At 36.8% G+C, this 24,822-nt stretch overlaps 1 protein-coding gene across 3 annotated transcripts; it reads right to left on the reverse strand.

Moving 5' to 3' along the window:
* Window positions 1–401: 401 nt before the first annotated feature.
* LOC113107073 (oxysterol-binding protein-related protein 9-like) lies at window positions 402–24,191 on the reverse strand. Of its 3 annotated transcripts, XM_026269248.1 has the most exons (24): window positions 24,037–24,191; window positions 22,888–22,938; window positions 21,277–21,355; window positions 16,083–16,156; window positions 12,141–12,236; window positions 11,991–12,038; window positions 11,431–11,460; window positions 11,283–11,333; window positions 10,707–10,745; window positions 8,773–8,866; window positions 8,447–8,551; window positions 6,486–6,645; window positions 6,019–6,125; window positions 5,046–5,164; window positions 4,884–4,969; window positions 4,401–4,578; window positions 4,213–4,297; window positions 3,867–3,977; window positions 3,721–3,784; window positions 3,469–3,609; window positions 3,232–3,310; window positions 3,061–3,152; window positions 2,177–2,312; window positions 402–1,840 (listed from the first exon to the last, which is right to left on the reverse strand). In XM_026269248.1, the coding sequence occupies exons 1-24, from the start codon at window positions 24,145–24,147 to the stop codon at window positions 1,766–1,768; spliced, it is 2,211 nt and encodes a 736-aa protein (XP_026125033.1). In that variant the 5' UTR covers window positions 24,148–24,191; the 3' UTR covers window positions 402–1,765. The 3 variants fall into 3 exon arrangements, with proteins under 3 accessions (XP_026125033.1, XP_026125034.1, XP_026125035.1); XM_026269249.1 differs by lacking the exon at window positions 10,707–10,745; XM_026269250.1 differs by lacking the exons at window positions 16,083–16,156; window positions 21,277–21,355; window positions 22,888–22,938; window positions 24,037–24,191 and adding an exon at window positions 15,028–15,436.
* Between the last annotated feature and the right edge of the window lie 631 nt (window positions 24,192–24,822).

Genomic DNA, 24,822 nt, shown 5'->3' on the forward strand with positions numbered 1-24,822 from the left:
TTAATGCACCTAGTAAAGTCATAAAGTGGCTTCAGTACATTATATGCGCAAATATAAAATATCGCTCGGTATTTATTTTAATTGAGTTAATGTGAAATAACTGAAATTTGTATACTCTCTCTATACATCACTTGAAGTTTCCTCCACATTTGACCAAATAATAACCACGTTTCATGATTTTTCTAGTGATTCGTCATTTCTGAATACTACATATTTAAATACTTATTTATAGTAACTAGATAAAGAAAACATAACTAGGAAAAAACACCTTAACTGTGCTTTTAAAAGTAATTTCCATTACTTTGGAAATCAAAATGCTGCAAATCCCTGTAGATCAAATAAAATGAACAACAGCATCATGTAACGCAGGATGTCTGTAACAAGAAATGCATTCACACAAATTGGTCTCACTGAGATTTAATATTATATTTTGATACATGGAAATCTGGTACAATCAATTGTTGTCAAGCAATGAAAAAATTGTTTGGGATTGCTTCTGAAAAGCAATACTAGGCGAAAGTAACCTTTACTTCATAAGGCCTCCAATTTATTACAGAATATTAAGAGCAAGTGGCTTTCTTTAAACTATAGCAGTAATATTGTTTTGCCAGTTTTGCTCTAATTGCATCTCAGAAAAAAAGGATCATACAATTTGATTTTACTTGTTGATTATGTTACACAATGTATAGACGTCATTCCAGGAGAAAACACTGACCTGAGTGACTCCATGCATCTACAGACTTCTACCTTCAAGAAAGAGGATCAGATCTTTCTGATGCATGACTATATGAAACCTATATTTACTGTATTTGAATTACAATGTAACATCTCACAGAAGGTGAGATTGTAGGGACATTTGTGATAACATTGCTCAACCTCAGCAGGATAAGCACAGATTTGTCAAATGGTTTTATTGTGCACTGTTGCGATTTCCTACTGGACAGTCCAACTTTATGCTAAGTTGATAAATTGTGTGGACACTCAAGCAGCATTCTATTAAAAAATACAGCCTCCCCTCCCAAAAAAAAAAGCCTAACATAAAAACAAACAAATTGGAATGGATTACAACCATGGCAAAGTTGTCTCAAATTTCAGCCCATGTAATGTAAATGGTACATTTTCTTATTGTGGCTTTTGTAGCATGAAAGGCTGATGATGAAGTGGAACATAAAGGGAATGGCTGCCGTACACAACGTATATTCAAACAGTTACTATTGCCCTAGAGAAAGAAGATAAAAGGAAAACAAGAATATATCATATCTTATATATATAGCTAGCAGGATGTGAACCAAGTTCTTATTTTCTTTACTGTGTGGTTCCACCGTTAAGGCTTTTCGAACATTAAGATACAGCTTTCAATCCTCAGTCCGCTGCTTCCCTGAGATACAGAACGCTGTAGTTTTCAGAGTTCGTTCGATAAAAACCCCTCTGGAGTGGGAGAAAGAGAGAGAGACGTCCGCTGGGATCATTCTTCTTCTGCAGAGACGAGCGCGCTTGTTTGATTTGTGAGGGCTTCTGATCACGTCTTCTGTGTGTCCGTGGTGTGTTTTCTTCCTCAAAGGGTGATAGAGAGCTGGAAGTGTTGAACTAGTGAGCAGGGAGGTTTTTTATTTGTATAGATTAAGTTTGTGTTTTCTTATCATTCGTTCAAACTTTGAAAATGCAAAGCTATAAGGGTTCATTCGTCAGTCATTCCAAGGCTGAATAAGAAAAGTGGTTTGCAAGAGAGTTCTCTTTTCTAGACTCTGCTGTTTTGGAGACGGCCTCAGTGTCGTTGCGATGCTAGTCGCTTTAGAAGGGGCTTGTCGTAGACCCAGCATTCACCATCCTCATGAAACAGCTGCAGGGAAACAAACAAATCTCTCTTTAAATAAACATTGTTTGGAAATGAATATGGATTATTTGATAAGATTCATGTAAGTCTCTCAATCAAGATGATCAGTCAAAGGGGTTTTACATAAAATTTATGTATGTTCTCATATTCTGAATTCAACATGAGCACTGTCGGGCATTTTAAACATCCAGCTATGTGCATCATGGGTAACATTGAGTTAAAAAACATGCTGCTTTTAAGCATCATGAACCAATTAAGGACGATTTATCAGTCATATTTCAATCTCGTTATTTCTCAAAGCACATTTCCCCTCCACATGTGCGGGTACATAAGCACACTCACTCTCGTCTCCCATTGCATTTCCTTCTCCTTCCTTTCTCTGGCCTCCGCCCTCTGTTTCTCCTCCAGCCTGTGTTTGGCTTCCGTCGCAGCATCAATGTCCGCCAGTTTCAGGTTCACGGTCACGTCCTTCCACAAACTGACAGCCAGACAGAGAAATAACAGCAGTCTGCATCAGATCATCTCACAGAGGTACCCAAGCAGAAAAAAACCCATCACTACAGCGCGCCCCCAGAGGAGCCTCCACAAAAATAACCAAGCCTTTTGAAGATCAGCAAATAAATCAGGTGCAAACAAAAGAAAAAACTCATAAAAAAAAACTTATAAAAAACTTATAAAAGTCAACAATTCAAAATGCTTTTTTCCATAAAAAAAAATTATATTAACATAAATATTTGTGTATAAAGTTAAATTGAAAAATGTTAAATTTCAGCAAATTTACAATTTCAGTGTGACCCTTGAACCATAATGGAAGCAAGACCCTCTTAGAGAACCTAATATATTTAATTTTATTTATAAATAATGTAATAAAAAAAAGGCATAAAACTTTTTTTATAAACAGTTTTTTAAAACTGTTTATATCCAGATTCAATGGAAATTTCGACTGCAGATTTTCAATGTGGATCACTTTCCAAACCTTCCCAGATTGAGCGGGTGAAAAAAAGAAACCTCATTCGGTTGGACAAACTAGATTTAGGAACCTGAGGGATTACACAAAATTCAAATGGGGCTTTTAGGATGGTTTCCCATGACTTGTGTCAAGAGTCAAGCCCAAGATTAAAAAGTGTGTGCCTCTGCATTATATCTTAAGAGAAAATGGACTTTGGAGTCGTTTTGCGTTGTGGCAAATCCTGTTTTAGAGAAAAAAACTTGTCAGACCCACACACCTTCTGGATTCATACTCCAACTGATCCTCCAATTTCCGCACTTTCTTCTTAATGATGCCCATTTTCTTTGTGTCAATGAATACTGCATTTTCCTGGGCGGAAAACAAATATGTCATTTGATTTTTTTCTCTAAGGGACTTCCTTTTCTTGTTTTCTAGGCTTCAAACTTACCCCGGTAGCCAGTTTTGAATACATGACACCATTCCACTCTCCCTCTATGGAGTAGAATGACTTCTTATCATTGGGAGCACTAAGAAAAATTGCAATATTTCCAATTAACATGACAATAAGCTTAATGCATTTGCATACAAATGTATTTTAATTTTGAATTTATAGTAGCAACTAAAGAAACCATGACAGCAGCGGAATTGTAAATTTAAATTATTGGGACGTTCCCCTTTGACTTACAATATCTCAGCAGTTATTCTGTGCTTCTTTCCTCCGTAGAATGGTTTGGTGTGGAAAACTATATTAGCACTGTAGCCAGTTTTGGAACAGGAAATATTGCACTCTCCACCTAGCTCTACCCATGGCACAGTGAGGATTGATCTATTGGAGCACAGTCAGATGGATGAGATGCTCTGCCCACTTCCCCCTCTAGAAATCAAAAAATCTAAAATACATCATTGTCATAAATTGATCAAATAGAACAATGCTTACCTTCCATAGCCATTGGGAAAAGTAAGAATATAATGTTCATCATATTCAAGACAAGACACACAACCTATGGGAAACAGAAGAGGACTGTTCAGCACTGCAATAGCACTAATGTGTATTAATCACTACTTAACAACGTCCTTGACTACCTTGACCAATATTATGGACACCAATTGACATTCCAAGGAACTTTGATTTCGTCCAGATGTGAGCGTTGAACTGGATTTTTTTGCTGAAACACTCAGCATAAAATGCAGATACTGTAAAAAGAACAAAGGTGTTGGAAAATGTCCATTTACCCAAAAACCACAACAGATCATCGCATTAACATTATCAAATTTAAACGAGTTTAATAAACAAGTTACTAATTAAACAGATCATTGTTTTTGTTTTACTTTTCAGAACCAGGTCATTTCTGGTAACTTGTAAATTCTGGTACTAGTGACTATGATATGATTAGTTAGAGATGAAGTCGGTAATTAGTTCAGCACTTACTAGGAGGGTGGTGAGAAACCTGCTCTGCCACAAACGACACACTGTTTTTGCTACTCCACGGCACTGGCCCGTCTGATAGAGACTCCTAGAAAGACAAACAGTAAGCAAGGGAGAAGAAAACCGTGACAACAGATAAAATCTGTTAAGACGCTGCAAACATTGGTTTTTACACCTTCAAACACACTCACAGAAGCAGCAGGATCCTCTGTTTCAGAAGGCAAGTCCCAGTGACAGAAGAACACCTCGCCCAGAATGGGGTTGTAGGGCTTCTTGGCCACAGATCCTTTCCGACCAGCGTGAAAGGCTGAGAGGTACCACTTTACCACATGCACCATGCGGTCCCTTGGATCCTGCTGCTCTGCAATACTGCAAAATGTGCCAATCTTGAGTTCATTAAAACAAAATACTTGAACAAATCAGCTTGCTAGAACGAATCATTCTTCTATTTCAGAGAGCAAAGATATTCTGAAAGGACATTAATTAATTATTTAATGGAGTTAATTATTTCCTCTGCGCATTTGGTTCCAACTTTGGAACCAATTGCACAGTACATTGGAAAGAGCATAAAAATGTAGCCATGTTAGTAGCATTGCTGTAACCAGACATAAGAATGATAAGCACATATGGTAGAACAGTTGTGAGATCTATAAAACAGACAGGATGTGCATTACCTTACGAACAAATCTGGGTGTGCAAAGAAATCTGCATACATTTCCAGCAAAGACCTCCGCTCCAAGATAAACGTCGGCAAGACGACCTGAGGATGAACGAAGATGGATTAAAAGGTGGAAATAATAGTATAATAAAAATAAGAGAAGGTTGTTTGTGCTTACCTTGGTGAGATCCATGCCCAGTCGCACTTGAGACAGCAGATGCATGATGACACTTTTGTGTTCTTCCACAGATTCACCCTCAGGGTCATCATCTCTCTCATCATGACTGTCAAACTGATCTGAGAAAAACACACAGCAAACACTGAACATAAATCAAACATGTGCACATATTGCTGGCCAAAAGTTTCATTTAAATGTTTTTGAAAGAATATTTTTATGCTCACCAAGATTCAAAAATCTAAAATATAGTAAAAATCAGTAATATTGTGATCTGGGGCTCAAGGAATATTTCTTATTATGATTTATTTTAAATCAGTTTTTGCTGCTTAATATTTTTGTGAAAACTGTAGTTTCTTTATGCATATGATTAAAAAGTATATTTTATTCACTAAGGATGCAAATTGTTTAAAAGTGACAGTAAACAATTACAATTAAGTAACTTATATTACAAAAAATATTTTTAAATAAATGCTGTTATAATAAACTTTCTATCAAAGAATCCTGAAATAAATCACCTTTTAAAAGAAAATATTAAGCATAAAAACTTATCAAATTGATCTAAATCATTGAAAAGAACCAACGCACCAAATCATATTTCAGTTTTGCCATCAAAAGAATAAATTACATTTATTTACATCACAATATATTAATATTAAAACAGAAAGCAGTTATTGTTAATTAGTAGCAATATTTCAAAATATTACTGCCTTTACTGTATTTCAAAAAAATGCAACATTGGTGAACATTAAAGAATTTTTTCAAAAACATCTTAATTATTGTTAATAAATATTTATTATAATAAACATTAAGTAGTCTATATATATATATATATATATATATATATATATAAATATAAAAAACCACACACTTTACTTTCAACACAAGCACCAAGAAAGAAGACACAACACAAACACAGCATTTGCTCTGATTCATTTTGAGAACCTTAAACGTGAGGGACGTGTGTGTTGTGTACCTGCATCAGTGGTGCCGTTCGACATGGAGGAGTTGATTGATTCGTTGGTGTCTGGCCGTTTCAGGGCTGTGCTGTCTTCACTGTTCACATCAGCGGTTCTGTTCGAACTGCAGATACACAAGAACATCAAGTCAGCTTATTCCAGAATAAATTACAGTGTGTGGCAATGGCAGATAGAGTTTGTGTGTGTATGTGAGTCCATACACTGTTTTAATTAGGTCAGTGTGTGTTTCTTTTTGTTTGCCGTAAATAGTGCGTGGGAGTGTGTTTATCTCAAAGCAGTACTTACTGTTTTCAGATTATGCAGTGGTAGTTAATGTGCATGTGGGCAGGTGATGTTACTATAATTGACTTGTGCAGCAGTACTTCAGTGAGTTTTTAATTATATAGAAGGTTTTATGTGTGTGTTTCTGTACATTACTTACACTATTCTGTGTTTCAGTGTGGTGTGTGTGTGTTGAACTCACTCTATGGAGTGTTTCGGCGAGGTGCTGCTGTTATAAAACTCATCAGCATCATAAAACTCGTCTTCACTGCTGGAATAGGAGAAGTCAGGGACAGTGTGGGGCGGTACGTTCATGTGACTGGGTGAAGTCACGCTGCTGCTGGGAGCCGAGGGACCACTCCCTAAAACCACAGGAAGAAAATTAAACTAATAAATGTGAAAAGAAATGCAAGTGTGCTGAGGAACTATGACTAACCACACTCATTTAATCAATTCCATGGCCGGAAATCATTGTAGTTCAGAAATAGGTTGAGGTTTTGTGTTTTTGCATAAGTGGCTAGCATATGGGCTTCAAATAAATGACTGGAAAGTTAATCTGCATGCTTTGTAATAAACTACACTACGTACAACGCTGATTTCATGAGCAAAAGCTCTGATTGAAAAAAAGTGCAAAAACATTTGGTTATATTTGACATATTAACATTATTCAATGAAAAATGTCTTTATATAATAAAGTATTATTTATGTAATACTTGACATTATTGACGAAACTAATGTATTCAATTAAAAATCATGTTTTATTAGATTTTCTATCATTTTAATTTATTTTATTATTAGCCTAATTGAGGAAATCATCCTAACATAAAAAAACATTGAAAATTTGTATTATTTTGGAATTACGAATATTTATATGAATGACAATTTAAATATTAGTGAAAATCTTTTTTTATTCTATACATTTTAATTTGAAATGTAAAAAACAAAAGTAGATTTTCTTTTTTGCCTTATTTTCCTTTATTTGTATTTTATTACAACTACTATAAAAAAAAATTAAAAGATCTTTAAAAACACTAGTATTTTAGTATTATTTTTTTACTTTATAGCAATGAAAAAAATCATTTTTCATGTTTATTTAAAATGTAATGATATAAAAACATTTTCTTGTTTTATCTTATCAATTAAGGACATTAACATTTTTAAAAATGCTAGAATTATTACACAATTGTAATTCAGATATGTAAAGACAAAACAGAAAATGAAAAAGTATGCACATTACTGATGCTGTCAGCACAATAAATTAAATGTTTGGTTGTGTTGAAAGGACCAAGATGTCCAATTAAATCAGCCCTGCCTACAACGCAAGCACTTTCAGCATGAATATAAATGGAAACCCTGATTCGCAGTCTGCACTTTTCAGCTCTTGACTGTGTTTTATGCGTAGTTTCCTGCACTGCTGTCCAGAGTGCTACCGATCGGCTGTGTTTTTGCTGAGCTCAGCTCTTCCTGCTCTGCCTCAGCAGAAGCTGGGCTCTTTGAGTCCCTGTATCCAGCACTAATGACAGTCAGGAGAAAACAGACTGACTGCAGAGAGAACAGCTCTGCCTGCATCGCCACTGCAGCGGAATACTACAGAAATACTGCTTCTGCTCACGTTAAAGAGTGGCATCAGTTGAATGAGTCGTAAGTTAACTTTATCATAAATACATTGTTTTCTTCCAAAAACAGTTTAGCTTCATTCTAAGATCAGATTAAATCTAATGGGAATTTGCTGATTAAAATATAACATCTGCATGAATATAATAAATACAAATACAAAACATGCTCACATATGATCGAATAAAAATGTAAAATAAAAAAAAATAGAAAAATATTAATCCATGTTAAAACTGATTTAAAATGTAACATTTTACACACACACACACACACGTGTAACAGTTTAATATGGATTAATTTGTTCGAACTCATAAAAAAAAATATATATATATATATTTGTATATATACACACATTTAAATTTGATGCAAATATGTAAGTATAAAGTTAAACAAGAAAACATAAGATAAAAAACAAGTAATTAATTATAAAATAGTATTTATTATAAAATGTTATTTACACTTATAATAGAATTTTATATATATACATATACACTTTGAAATCAGATTGAATGTGTTTACTTTGATGGCTGTCTCATTGTTGGTTCGTACCTGTGCTGTTGGGAGTGGGGGTCTGAAGGCTGCCCATCACCGTAACAACAGGGCCCACGGGTAAAGAAGAAGGCCTCTGTTCCGTTTTACACACCTGAGCTCCATCTACAGATGAACACACACCCTTCATATGCCCATGGCCCTTATAAACGCACACATTTGCAAACCAAATCTAACCTTTGAGTTTCCAAATCCAAACTACCAAAGCCAAGAAGCCTTCAAAATATGCATTTTATATACACACACCCACACACACACACACACACACACACACACACACACATCATTATTAAGGAATAAGCTGGAGAAAGAGAAAGACAGCTCACCTGTGGGTAGAGTGGTCTGCGTTGGCATGGCACTGACTACAGAGGTGTTGAGAGGGGTAGGCTGGAATACCCCATCCACTGGGTTTATGGTGCTCTGCAGAGAACCACAGACATGATACAAAACACAGCTCTCACAGCAAAACACGTTATAAATACACCCTCTCATAGGAAATTTACACAGTCTCAATGCACAACCCAACTATCACAGAAATCCTGAGGGGAAACAAGGACTTGTGATATTCAGTTAACAGAACTGTTTAAAGGGATGGCTCATCTTATTATGACTATTTGGGCATCATTCACTTACACTAATGTTGTTCTAAACCTGTATGACTTTTTACTTCTATTGGGCATTCTTTGAAAGTATAATGAACTTTCATTTTAGAGTGGCCTGGATACATTTTTCCACACTGATTTTGAACAGCACAAAGGAGATTAAATGAAGTGAATGCTGAACTATCCCTTTAAGGTACTGAAAAAAATTTAATATCCATTTATAAGTTAGACGTTTTTAAAATAGAAGTTTTTGTTTACATAATGTATGTGTTTGTATTGTGTATATTTAACATGTATATACAGCAGTATATAGTATAGTTATTTATTGTTAAAGACAACATGAAATCATGAAATTAACACTAGTAAGTTTATTCAGTGAGGCTGCATTAAATTGATGTCATATGTCAATAAGAAGTCATGTTATGCAAGTTACATGAGTTACCACTTGTGTTGACTTTAACCATTTTACGTGTCCAGATTCTTTCCACACAGAGACACAGAAATAGTCAATGATGCTTTATAATACACTGTGTCCAAATGAGTAACCTAACAGCTGTGGACCATGTCCTTCACACTGAATCAACTCAATGTGCAAAAATCACTATGAGTCAATCTCTGCCTTACTGTTATCAAACACTAAGCATCTGTCAGTCGGCACAGACTCAGACACAAGGCTATTATGAAGACAAGATCAACATGTGTATCAAACACCAAATAGACAGAAAGATAAATAATCTCTACCCAGCATGCACAGTAAAACATTGACATCACAGGGTACAGAAGTGAGGGGGGGGGGGGGGGATGGGAGGCATGCAGGGGAGCGAGTGGAGTGAGTTTGGAGGGGCTTTTCTGCAAAAGAACTTGTTGTTCGTTGTACCACAACAGAGGCTGCCGTTCTTAATTAAAAGCCAACTAGAGCAATTAAAGCTCTGCAGTGAATACATAATCAATAGAATGAGATTAAATCAAGAGACACTCAGGTCAGGGGAAAAAAGATGGCAATCACAGATTCAGAAGGAAGAAACTCAGATTCCAAAAACAGAGAATACAACATTTGGTAAAAGTCTCTAAATACTCCTTGCATTTTTTTTTTATCTGCTATAAATGTGCATGAAACATTATATATGAATTATAGATTTGGCTTTTTTAGCCATATTGAACTAAACCAGTCTGTGAGAAGTATTAAACGCAGTTGATGATTACTGTAGGTCACTTCAGCACTAGCCTTGATGGTTATTGACCCAATGAGAGCCTCTGGGCAGGTTGTCATAGATCTGTATCCATTTGTCCCACATGGTTCAATAGAATGTTTGACAACGGAAAATCAATGATTATGTTGCGTGCACGTATGCGTGTTTTATATTTGCAGGGCTTAAGCAGTTTGGTTCAATCACAATGTCGGAAAGAAGTATTGAGGTTTAAATTTGTTGCAAATCATGACCACAGGAAAGGACAGGCCAAGAATTACCCGACAGGTAGTGTAAGAAAGAATAAAAGCAGAGAAAAAATGAGAGAGATGTAGACATGGTGGGCAGAGCCCTCCGATCAAGGTCATGCAAATCTCGGTTCAGTTTTACTGAACTTGATTTCTGTGGAAGAGAGAACAGTAGCACTGTCTGATTTGGACTAGTTCATTGCTAAGGAATGTCAAGACTTACTATCAGTCCGTTTGCGTGTTGCTGTTCTTTACTTTGATCCTTCAAATTTTAAAAAAAGAAAACACAAATTGAGAAATAAGGCAACTCCACAGTTGGGAGTAAGCAAAAAAAAAAAAAGATGCAAATGTCTCTGCTTTAATTTAAAGCAATAAGGTATTTTAACCTACTCAATCTCTCAGGCTATGTTCACACAGTCAGTGTTTGGGATTGTCGGCCGTATTTACTAACAGGTCCACATTCACAGTAAAACTTACAGGAGCTCGATACAATGTTTTTTGATAAACAAGTCCAATCATGGTAACATTTTTAGGTCAATGTGAGCATAACCATACTTAGCACTGTAAAACCAGCTTGACAATCGTATCCTGCTGTGTGAACATGGCCTTAAAGTAGGAGAATCACCTCTCCAAACCGTTACCATGGTACCTGCTGGAATGTTCACGTCGGCCAAAATAAACATTAACAGAGTTATGGAAAATTACAGGTTGGGTTACACAAGACGCATAAATATTAACACAGTGGGCAGACAAAACACAGGTGCATACACATTCTGAGCTTGAGAGACAAGCGTTTTACCTTGGCAATCTGTAGTAGTACAATACAGTGTTTGATGGACTCTACCATACTCTAAAAAAAATAAAAATAAACAACGAATGAAAATGCATTCCACTACCAAAATTAGATACAAAATGCATTAAGAGGGTGAAGGTGCAGACGCTCTTACACAAGTCGTGTCCTTCAGGTTCTCGATTTTCTGTGAATAGGACAATGAAGAAGAAGAAAAGGGACAGTTTCTGTTACAATTGTGAAATGCTCTTGGATTAAAAACAAAGACGCACCTTTAAAAAAACCTTACAAAAAGCAGAAACGAAAGCCTGAGACAGTCTCATGAGTTTCATTCCCATAAAATGTGACTCTGTAAAATCCTGGCTCCGAATTTGGTATGTGAAATATCTTTAGAATTTCTCTGCATTTGAACAATAACAATATACTTATACATATTAATTTTATGACAGCTAACCGACCTACAAGTAACAGTTTAATGTGCCAGCTAAAGCATGATATCATATTAAAGCTCTACATTTTGATCAGCCATGAATTTACTCTGGCTTTTAAATGGAAGGTGGGATGTCCTTCAATAGAGATGTTATATTGGGCGTTCCTGTTACTCACAGCTATTGTAATACAAGTGAACTGTCTCTGCTACAGTATATACTGCGCCTGGCAGGAAGACTCTGAAAGACAATGCACCTCTGATGACAAATAAAAATGAATATGTCTTACTCTGCGTGACTCATCTTCTTTGCAGTCTTTAATCTTCTCATCGAAGAGCTATAGGATGCAACAAGAAAGCAATGTATGAGGAAAATGTCAACTCAAAACACAAGGCATTTTTGAGTCACGATGAGATCTTATGATAAGAAAAACCCTTACTTTTAACTGGTCGATCAAAATTTGCAAATACGCATCAGCTTCAGCTAGTTTCTTGTCGAAGTCATGAACGCTGGGAACGAATCCTGTTTCTGCCTCCTGCAAGTGAAAGTGACAGGGATCAGTTTCAGTCCTTCTACAGCGTATAAAAGCTTCCATGGTGTCCTAAGCTCAGTCACGTTCTGCTTTCGAGAGGAACTGAGCAGAACTGCCCCTTGCCTGTTCACATTTCTCTCTAACAGCTTTAACTGAATCACACAATTAGACAACTGGCATAAACAAAGATCGGACCATGAGAGCGACTGACACTGAACTGAACTGTAGAATAAAGGGCACAGGCTTGTGACTGGTTATTGATAGTTACTGATACTAGAAATCTAGAAAGCAAAAAAAAAAAAAACACTGCATCAAATAGTGTTTGTTTCTAGGACATGAGGTGAGCTGATCACTATCTTGTGTCATAATATTTCTGAGCCTTTCTATGTGACGGAGTCAAACAATTATAGGTTGGAAAAAGGGAAACGGAAAATATGATCAACAGACTTGTCATGACTGATATATGCAGACCTGGATTTTAATGTTGATCATTACACCATACAATTAACCAACAATTTTCATGGGTTCATTTCAGTTTTACTTAACTCAAAGTACTAAATTAGACATTTTAAAAATAGGGTACATTTTAAATAAAAAAATCGATATATTTTTTTTTAAATAAACAAACTGTCAACAGAATGTATGCTCATTTTATTTATTATACACAAATAAAATAACTACTTTTTAAAGCACATGCTTTATGTCATGACACTTCTCCTAGGAGACGTGATGTCTTCCCTAAACTCATAACACACACAAATTTGTTAAATTACACAAGTGATTACTCTCTGAAACATTAAAACAGCTTACTTATAAATAGATCAAGATGTTTAAATGTTATTACTGTAACCTTACGAAAGGCAAACTACGATTCCTTCTATATAGCATAACCACAAATACAACCTTAAGTTATTCCAGACCTCTTAGGTAAACTATCAGAAGAAATACTAAAGCTAATAGCGGCTAGCCCAGGTGGTTTCGATGAGTGAAGTTTAGATAGCACAGGCAATGTTGGCAGCAGCCTTTATAAGAGAGGTACTCCCTGGTCTGGGGGTCACTGTCGCGAGTTTTGTATCTTGCCGGACCTCATAAGAGACATCGCGGTGGAGATCGTCAGAAATGAACTGCATGGGAAAATGAAGAAAAGCCATGGACAGCTGACTGTCGGTCAAAACAGTAAACATTATAAAACTAGGTCAAAGTCTGCAGGAGCAGAGCAAATCCACCCCGGAATCAAAGGTTAAGTGGAATATCAGAATGAAACCATTTGATTCATTGAGTTTACTGAGAACACATGCATGTAGACGCACAATAAAAGATTTAATGAGAGTTTTGCTGCCTTTAAATTAAACTAAAGTTGTTTCTGGCAAACTAGCATCCTAACAGTTATGCAACCTCTGCTCTTCTTTGTGACCAACACATCTATTCAAAAGATATTTAACAATGTATTGTGGATATGAGTAGGTATGATTGTTATGGTGGATTTTCTTTTTTCTTTTTTTCCTTTCCTGGTGATGGCGCAGTGGATAAGACGCGTGCCATTGGTCGGAGAGACCTGGGTTCGAATCCACTGTGAGACACCAATGTGTCCCTGAGCAACACACTTAACCTCTAGTTGATCCAGAGGCGTGCAACCTCTGACATATAAAGCAATTGTAAGTCGCTTTGGATAAAAGCGTCAGCTAAATGAGTAAATGTAAACTATACAAAAACACACAAGTAACAACAATAGTACTAATAAAAATCATGCAGAATCTTTCAATTTAATCAATGATAAAAATTCTATAATAAAACAATCTTTAACAATAATACTATAAAACAAAAAATAAATATGAGAATCAACTTTTTATTTTTTTAACTTTTAAACTAGTATTTGAAACCATTTTTTAATTTTTGTTCAAGAACTGTGAATATACAAACAGGATTGGAACTATTCTTTACTTTATTCATTCTATTTTAAACAGAATAAGAATGGAACATTTCTTAAATACCCCCCAAATAGCACATAAATAACCTCAGAGGGCAGTTCAGAAACGGACTTGAAACATGATGCTAATATGATGCTAATATATCTGACATACACTTTTATTGAAAAACATGTTTCTCACAATTCTCTAGTTAAGTATGCCTGGTCATATCCTACAGGCACCATAAACATCTCACCTCCCGGCAGGCCTGAGATCTGCTATTTTGGCATGAACAAATTGCCAAAATGCCTTTTAACAACCATTTGCAACCCCCAAGAGAGCATTACATAAATATATTATCCTGTGCCTGGCAGAGGAAAGCTGTGGCACGCTGATAGCTACATGGTTGACACACACCTGACCTGAACACACAGATTGTCCAGACAGGAAGCTGTTCCCACTGACTCACTCTTTCAGTCTGACTCATAGCAGAAAATCTGAACATCCAACAACTGCAGGGAATATTTCAGCATGAATCAACTAGGCCTACATGGGGTGCATAGGCTATTGTTGTGTCTTTTTAGGAGACAAACCCACTAGTGACACATTTGAAAGGCAAACACACAGGTCTGACTCCAAGTCATGTGCTGTATTATGTTAGCACAGACCTTACACACACACAATGTGGCTGAGACTGCAAATCTCAAGTTAGTAGAAAAGTAACTACACATTTAAGTGTGACCCATGCCCTCTCTATTTGAGCAAGCAAATGCTTTCCTGCTTTTGTCAATGCACACACACTCACACACCCACCCCTACCTGTCCACACTCACATACACACCATGATTTAACGCATTAGTAAATCCCAGCAAAACAAAGGTACTCACTCTGTTCTTGCCAGTGCAGGACATGCCTCCACAAATCTGACCCACATTCACAGAAACACTTTCCGTATTAGTTCGCAAACCCTTTCCTGTAAGTTCCCCTCTAAAGGAGGGGGGAATTAGGTGAACAAATACCTATTGACTTTCCAGCTCATTCAGAGCCATTCTTTAAACCACACTTGACCAGGAAGAGTAGACTTCCTCAAAAGAAAAAAAGAAGAAGAAAAAGTAGCATCAGCTTTAGAGACTGTAGGAAACAAAATACAGTACGGTGATTGGATCTGTCATCCGCTGCACAGGAGGGGCTAGCTGAATAAGCAGAGCTGTGATTGGCTGTTGGAGATCATGTGACCGGATAGCTGCACACAATCTGTATGTAGGTACATGCCGTTACTAGTCAGCAGTTCCTAGTTTTTTTTTTTTTAAACATTGCTAAGGTAGAGTAGGAACACCGAGATCCTTGGGAGGAGAGGATGAGGGAAAGAATATAGAGGAAAGAAATGTATCTTTAAAAAAAATATATTTACAAAATGGGGGGAAAACTATAAAGCTGCATGATTTTGTTAGCCTGTCCTGGTTTCTTCCTTTGGCATGGAGCAGACGGGCATGTTTAATGCATACAGTACCCCTCAGAGCTCCTCTTCAGGCCTTTTTTTGTAGTTTTCAGATCATTAAACAAAGCCAATCTTACACAAACTCTAATTAAAAATACATTATGCTTTCGTAATGACAGACGATGGGAAGACACATTTCCCTATTTTAGGAAAACAAAATTTCTTAAACTGACTTTTGCTATCACAAAGGATTTGACAAATTTAAGACAAAATGTATAAATTCTAGCCACTTAGTTCTCAAGCAACTGGTAGCTGGCGAAAGAGATACTTTATATATATAAAAAAAACACCATATACTCATATATAACTTTTACTTTATACATTTTAGCAGTACAGCATATAGAGTACAGCATAAAATCATGAGGTCTTTATGCATATTTTATTTTATTTTTCTCCTCTTTGAGATCATAAATGTGGTACATGTGGCATTGATGTGGCTCTTACCCGCTGAAGGGTGTGGCGAAGAATCGTCCCCTCTAAGGCATGAATCCACTTCTCCCGCTCGTCTGCGTCACGGGCTGGGGAGGGGGGGACATCCAAAAACACATCCATTAGTAATAAGCAGGCGGACTGCAAACACACAGCATGTGAAATGGAGAGTGGAGAATGACCCTCTGTGCAACTGTAAAGGTGACAGTTACAGCTACAGCTCTGTTGTCCTATCTGGTTTTCCTTAATGAAAACAGGCAGAGTTACACGAAGACAAGACAGGGTTGTGGCTTAAGTTAAACAAGAACAGACACAAATTAAAGCCTCTGCCCTTGTGTAAATACGAACGGTAAATAACACTCATGATGAAGTTTCTTGTAGAAACCAGGGATGAAATTTCAGAAAAGCCAAGGTGTGACTAAAACAGCCTCTGCGCTTCAAAAGATCTATAGATCAAGCATAAAATTATAAAGCTCACAGCATAAAGTACAAGTAGGAGTTTCTAACAGTCAGGTCAACAAATTAGTGCACCCTAAAGGGATAATTCATGTGAAATACAATTCTTTAATCATTTACTCACTCCCATGTTGTTCAAAACACAATTTTATTCATTCCATTGAACTTTCTCATTCATGTTTACACACAATCAAACCTGCCACTCACGCAAGAATAAGATTTGTCGCTTCAGTGAAGGAGACGGTTTTCAGTAAATAATGACTTCAATTTGGCCTAAACCAAGCTATCATGACATCAGAAAACTTAAAATATAGGGCAAAAGCTGTACTGACCACTTTTATAATGCTCTTTGTTTTTTTTACAGCCACTGTTCACTATCCACTTTCATTGTATGTAAAAAGAGCAGCATGAACATTCCTCAAAGCGTCTCTTTTTGTGCTCCACAGAAAAAAAGAGAATCATAAAGCATCAAATGACATGAGGTAAATCATGTAGTTCCTCTAAGGCTTGATTTGATGAGATAAAAAGTGTATAGACAGGGAACAGACAAAAACTCCAGACATAACATATAGCTGACACTTCAATGGAAGAAGTTCTTAAATCTAAAAGCTTTCACAAGCACAAAGCAGATCTGACACATACAATCACCACTTCTGTAACCACTTCAAATACAGCTGAATAGGTGACCTTATCGATGACAGACTAACCTTCAGAAATGGTAGTGTTACACATACACAGAATTGGTTAATAATCAATACACGTTAACCAGAAACATCAAAAATACAAATGGTTTAATATCTTCAAGAAAAGACCATGCGATTCTCTTTACCTGCTAATAAAATACACAAGCGTCAGTGTTCGCACAGGACCACCAAAGCCATCCCGCATCTATGGAACATGCTTGAAATCAATGTCCCAGATCTGTGTGAGAGTCACCGTCCAAAACAAACATGGCCCCTCCCTGCGCTACTAGGACCGGAGCAGAGATCACATGACGCATGATGCCAGGCTACCTTCCCTCGCTAGCCAATGAGATTTCACTAGGTGAGGTAGTAGAGTTGATTACAAAACACTGCACTTGTCCGTTATTTGGCAACGAGGACAAGCTCACATTGACCTAAAGACTACAATCATTATTGTTTTTTATTATTATTCTTATTAATAATAATAACAGCAATAATTTATACTTTTATAATATATTTAATAATATAATTTAAATGATAAACAATGTTATGAAACATCATCAAAGAAATAGACACTTAAGTCGCTGTCTACTTGAATTGAATGTTCTTTGAGCAAATGTTAACTTATTTTACTTATCTTTTGTACTCTTCCCCATCCCCATATCACTGGAGAGAATGGCGGACTTCAGCGTGGAATGAGGGCACCTTATGCAATGTGCCCTTCTAACGACACCTCAGGAGTATTCAAGAGAAAGAGAGAAACTTCAGATCTCAAACTAATTTTCTCATCGTTTACACAAGTCCTTTTAAACCTAGTGAATGTGAAAGACATGTCTGCAACACACTAGCAGCTGTTGTCACAAAGCAGGATGTTTTCACCAGACTTGCTAATAAGCTAATACAAGATGGACTGTGAAGCTAAGAGTAACAGTCAAAAGAGACAAAAGAGTGTGTGTTGAGGGTGCAGTGGTTTTATATATATATATATATATATATATATATATATATATATATATATATATATATATATATATATAAAAATATCTGGCTGACACAAATAAGCAAATAATTGATTATATGTCATCGTCAGTACAATATATGGTTGATATTCAAATTCTACACACAACCATTAAAATGTTTGTGGCTGTTAAGATTAATTTTATGCTCAAGAGGGCTGCATTTATTAAAGTAAAAACTGAAATATTGTAAAAAAAAAATCTGAATATTTAGCAGTCATTACTCCAGTCTCCACGGTCACATGATCCTCCAAAAATAATTATGCTGATTTGGTGATAATTTTTCTTATCACTGCATTAATGTTTAAAGCAATTGTGCTTTTTTTTTTTTTTTTTTTTTTTTTTTAAGAACAGAATTTATTCAAAACAGAAATCTTTTGTAACAATGTAATAGCCTTTTTGTCATTTTTGATCAGTGGAATGCATTTCTAAATCTGAATTACAAAAAAAAAACCCTACTGACTCCAAATAAAATTATAAATACTCAAATAATTGTAAAAATGTATCAAAACTATTAGTCGTCACAAAATTATAATGTACAGTATTAATAAAAAGGACATGCATTTGCTTGTTTTGACATTATTATTTAATAATTCGTAATTAAACAATTTATTTTAAGTGATCATTAGAAGATGGAAAATGTCATTTAAAATGTAAAAACAGCGGAAATATAATTAGATGAAATAAATTATTTATTGTGCTTCCCTGGTTGGTGTCCATCTGTCCAGAAAATATAGTGAACTGCCTTATACCTTTAGTTTTGAACAGCCTTTGTTTCTGGAAAGAGCTTTGAAATGCTGCTTTGCTCAGTAGGTTTTGGAAGAGAGCACATGTGTGCGTGAGGTCTCCTGCAGTCTCTCCTAAACTCACTGCAGCTTTCATGTGACTCCCTGCATCTTTCCACTGCTAGCTCTGTCCTGCGGACCGACACTAGTAGCTCACACTTCCTCTATGCAACTGTTCCTAATCTTTCTCCCTGAGTGTTTTTTTTTCCCCCTCTGGAGCATGAATGTGAATGCTGATCCACTGCCAGCAGGAGCTCAGTGTCTGACACTGGGAGCTTTTAACTGCTTTTGTTTTTGCAGTCAAGTGTCTGAGAGGAAGACAGGTAGAGGCTTTTAGAAAATAAAGGGGCTTTCAGGCGGACTGATCTTGGGCCACAGAAGAGTATGATGAATTATGGATGGTCCTCTAAATGGCAAGTACATCCTGACTGGTCAAACTCACCTAATTCTCAGATGTATCTTGCTGAATGGGGTGCTTAACTATATTCTTACATTCACTGCTCTGAAAGTTCAAGCTCACATGGTTTTTACTGTCCTGCGAGTGTTTATTACACCATATTATCATTTAGCAAGAGGATTTCTCGAGCAAGGTTTTTTTTTATCATTGTAACATCTTAACAGCATGTTGTCTGGTTTTAGCTCAGTGGGCAGCCTGCTATAATCCTGATGATGTTTCATGTTGAAACAAGAAAAACAAAGCACAGTTTTGCTTAGGTTTAACCCGAACACATCTCTCTTTACAAATCATCCCATCCTGTATGGACCACAAACATTGCAAAATTAGAACAATGCTAATAAAGTTATAAGAACCATATAAAAGATGCTGGATTCGTATGATTGAGCATTAAGATGTTAAGATTGTGCTGCAATTCCGGTCCACTGAGATCAGGAGGCACAAAACCATTTCCGCTTTGGGGTAAATGGCTCCTGCTCAAATGGAGATGTGAGAACTGATAGGATGAGTCCCTGAGGATCTCAAGAGGTGGATGGTATGAAAAGATTGTTGAAACCGAAGCCCGAGCTCCACACTCACACTCAAAAACACATGCAAACGCACATCAGGAAATCTGACACGGCAGGTCAAGTTTTTTTTTTTTCTTCTAAAGAGATTTGGATTGGCATACCATAGCACAACTGTCACACGATACCAAAGAATGTCTGCAATTAATTTTGCTGGTGAAAGTGCAAATGAATAAAGAGAAAATAATAATTTTCCTTCAATATATGCATTTAAGAATTATCATAGGATGGGATGAGCCTAAAACTATCATTGAGAAATATAAAAGCGAAAATCTTAACACACTCAACAATTCCACCACGTACGTATTTTCAAAACCGGTAACTCTTGAGAACGAATAACTCGCAACCAGCCAACTTCAAGTGTAAATAAAAACAAAGCATGGTTAAAACCAATCATCAGTGCAAACCACAATGATAAACGGTCACTGCAGAAGACGCAATCACACGAGTCCCAGCAGAGCGTGACCTTACCCTTCTTACTGTAAAGCCACAGCATACAGTGTCGGAACATAGCAGTGGGTGAGGGCATGGGGAGAGTGAACGCACCCCCGGCAGGGCGGATGCCGGGGGGGTGGAGGAGGATAGATGAGCCAGTGAGAGAAGGTGGAGGCTAGAGGCTAAAAACCTGGAGCTCAGCAGCCAGCAGCCTTGTGTAACTCTGCGGTGAGACTGTCTGTTCTACTCCGTTCTCGAAGAGTTCCTCCAGCTCGGAGGAAATTCTGAGCAGAAATTCAACACGGATCCTGGAAAAAAAACCGGAGAGCTTCTGATCTCAATTCACAAAACTATGAGATCTGCAGATCGTCCCAGTCAGTGGTCGCAAGAGATAAGCCGGACAAATGCACCAGGCCTAATGTATGTCTAGATTGTCTGCGCGCAACTGATGCGAGTGGGTCATGTTTGCATTAGAATGCTGAATGTTACTGATTTCATAATCCTCTTTAAATCAAAATGAGAAAGAGTATGTGGGGTAGAGCAAAAATAAACAGAGTGGAAAGAGGAGGGATGAGCAGTACGGAGAGAGAGAGAGAGAGAGAGAGAGAGAGAGAAAGAGAGAGAGAGAGAGAGAGAGAGAGAGAGAGAGAGAGAGAGAGAGAGAGAGAGACAGGGCACACGTGAGCAGCCGGCTGATGGCCGCACTATAAACACTGGTTAAAAGCATCACAGCAGGAGGTGCCAAAGAACAGAAGATGAGAGAGGAGAAGGAAAAGCCAAAAGCAGTAGAAGAACAAGAGAACGGAGACCTCACCCTGAAAATGGAAAGTCTTCTGGTCCACGGTAATGGTGAAAGTGCTGTCGTCCTCGTCATCGATCCCAATCACAGCTCCCTGCAAAAAACGAACGCAGCAATAGCCATTCAGACTGAGGGACACGTCATTCGCTCCCTCTCTCTTTCTATCTGTTCCTCTGCCCCACTCCCTTACACACAGAGAGAGAGAAGGAAAGGGGTGGGGGAGAATTGGTGGAGTAAGAGAAAGAGAGGGGAACAAGGTGGAAAAGGGAGGATAAAATGACAAGAGAGAAAGGGGAAGCAGATGGAAACCGAGAAAGGAGGATGGAGAGAAAGAGAGAGAGAGAGAGTGAGGTGAAAAACTGCAGCACATTCAGTAAGTATTACAGGGCTAGAGGAACAACATGAGACTATTAACTCTTTCATACCTGATGGTCTACAACGGCAAATCCTGATCATTCAAAACTCTAAAAGCATTTCTAACTTTACAAAACATTTAAACAGAGCACTTTGAAAACATGACATTGTTTTGAATAAAAAAATGCTGCAAATCTAAAGGAAAACACTAAGCTTTTATTTTAAATACAAACGTGCCAGCAAGTGTCTTTACTGGTTATCAACAGGAAGACAGCAATAACTGCTCAGATCAGACTTCAGGCCTTGAGAAAAATAAGCCAACGCCCTAAGCACTTTTAACCTGTCTTAAATTTATGTTAACTGCTCACTGTCAGGAAATTTGAAGATCATCAGTTAAAGCTATGCAATACACAATACATAAAAGGAAATACACAAAACTCTTTAATTAACAGAGAAACGTCATCCATATTCATTTTTTAGCCATAATAGAGATTATGAACACAAACCTGGTGATGATCATTTTTACTGCCTCTTTAATCATTAACTACAACTAGAATACTTACAATACCATGCTCCCTTTAACAAATTAACTCTACTCTTTAAATTATAACAATTTCTCTATGCTGTAATGTACATATTTCATAACTGTCCTCTGCATATTGAACTGAAGAGTGTGCCATCTGCTGGTGAAGAGTTTGTGAAGCTTTGCATTTAAGAGGTGAAGCATTTCTAGCACATCCTGAGTCAGATGCACATCTCTGATTAAACCGGGTTTGTGTGAGGGTCTGATGATTACAATGGAAACAAATCCTAAAGCCAAACCATACAAAAAGCTTCTAATGTATTGCAGCAACAGTTTGAGAAGCGCTCTTTATTGTTTTACCATCACTGTATACTAAGTGAGGACCACATAGAAATGTTTTACTAAATCTGATGTAAATCTGACAAAACCCAGACCTGAACCCATTGTGGACACCTCAGAGAAGATATTAGCCTCATTAATAGATGCAGTCTACCGCTATTAATATACAATGAAGAAATCATAAAATCATGTCGCATCCTTTTTTTTAATTCTTCATCTGTACTAGAATATCCTGATGACAGATTCTCAACAGCTTCTAGGGTTAACGTAATAGCATAATTAAACAAGAATAATAGCCAGAACAAAAACAGCCACGAACATGAGTTAATCACTGAAATGATGGACTAGAAAAAAACGAGTAAGACCAGATTCAACTTAGTCCTGCTTTAACAATAAAGAAAGCTTCTTACCCGAAGTCGCACACAGCCTCTTCTGGAGCCACGCATCATCTTGTCCTTGGACTGAAGAAGGATACAGAGTGGTAAAGAAGCATTTCATCAAACGACCAACACAGGGCTGGAATACATTCAAGTCTCACTTTGCTGAAGATTTAAAAAGTTCACAATATGCTGGGTCTAAAGTCATATGTGTAACCAATTTACAACATACTGTAAAAAAAAGGCATGTTAACATGACATGTAAAGGTATCTTCACAATGGTAGTACTCTGGAAAGTGGGACATGCAAAACAGAGGTATTAATATAAAAACTACACACACACACACACACATATATGTTATGCATATATAAGTTATATATATATATGTGTGTGTGTGTTTGTGTGTGTGTGTGTGTGAGTACATAACATACACACATAAATATATTATAATTTATATAATAAAAAATAGTTGTATAATCTGTGTGTATGTATACATATTTAAACGCTTTCCGCTTTATATCGCTGTTAGACAGTTTGACAGTTGAATATTTGGATCACATTCAGTATTACCGTGACAGTAAACCAAGGAAATCAGAGTGAATAGTTATTTTTTTACATGTTTAACCCTGTGTCAATAAACAATCACTGTCTAAAAAAGATATGGCTTATATGTACGCATTAACAAACCTGAGAGCTCAAACGTTAGCTTATGGATGATTAACTGACAGCACCTGGGCTCTTAGCTTAGCTATTTATCTTGTTTTTGAACATTATAGAGCTTTTCGGATGAAGTCTGAAAGCTATAAATGTACGTTAAGAAATTTAATATCCTGCAGTTAACGCATCCAAAACAGAGGTAACATGTGTTCGCTTCCACCCTTCAAATTTTGCGAACTAAACTAACGTTACTACTGTAAGCATTTTTTTTTTTACAAGGGAGGTGGCCTTCATGTTGGCAACACATAAAGTCTAGCTGCTCATTGGCTGACGGCTTCCCCAGCGAAGCCCGGATTGGCTGAAGTCGCGGTCAGTTATACTAAGCCCCGCCCCAAACAGCTGAGATTGCAACTCCTGACAGGCCTGCGAGTGCTCATTTCCTTCCCAACATTAAACGATCGTGGAACAGGCAACTTAGTGATCAAACCTCTCTCATATCACACAGCCATGCAAGAAAAACTTACAGTATAGTATGACAGCAACCCGGCGTTATAGTCTAGTACGAACCAGCGGTACTGCCATCCCTTCATGACGTTAGTCCATTTGCTCAGCGGACCCTCCATGATGGACGCCATTTTTACACTTTGCCTGAGTGCTCGCGGGGAGGAGCGCTCGGCGACAAAAACCAAGCGTCTGACGTCACGTGCTGAACCGTGCCTACTTCTGGATCTTTCATATGTGCAAGATGGCATGGTGAAAGTCAACGAGAATGAAATCTAACTAGGATTTAGATATACGCATATGTTCAGAAATGTAATAAATTGGAAGCTCTGGAGATTTGGTAACAAATAGCAACAAAAAATCTACTGTCTAGAAATAACATAGCTGTGATATTTTACATTATATTATATCCAGCTGGAAGTGTGGAAGTGTATAGGTTTGGGTAACCTTGTTATTTTTGTTAATAAAATCTGTTTTTCTTTTAGTATATATATATATATATATATATATATATATATATATATATATATATATATATATATATATATACACACACACACACACACACACACACACACACACACACACACACACACACACACACACACATATATATATCTACACACACATATATATATATATATATATATATATATATATATATATATACACACACACACACACACACACACACATATATATATATATATATATATATATATATATATATATATATATATATATATATATAGTATTTTAAAAGAGAAAGTGTGGTATAGCTTTTAGGTTGACACTGTTAATCAATCGTT

Source organism: Carassius auratus, chromosome 8 (genome assembly GCF_003368295.1).
Source record: "Carassius auratus strain Wakin chromosome 8, ASM336829v1, whole genome shotgun sequence".
NCBI lineage: Eukaryota > Metazoa > Chordata > Actinopteri > Cypriniformes > Cyprinidae > Carassius > Carassius auratus.

Coding starts and splice junctions, on each gene's coding strand:
- LOC113107073 (XM_026269248.1), bottom strand. CDS start 24,147: ATGGCGTCCATCATGGAGGGTCCGCTGAGCAAATGGACTAACGTCATG. Junction 3,785..3,866: donor TGTCCATAATATTGGTCAAG/GTAGTCAAGGAC, acceptor TGTTTCCCATAG/GTTGTGTGTCTTGTCTTGAA. Junction 3,153..3,231: donor ATTCAAAACTGGCTACCGGG/GTAAGTTTGAAG, acceptor TTTTCCGCCCAG/GAAAATGCAGTATTCATTGA.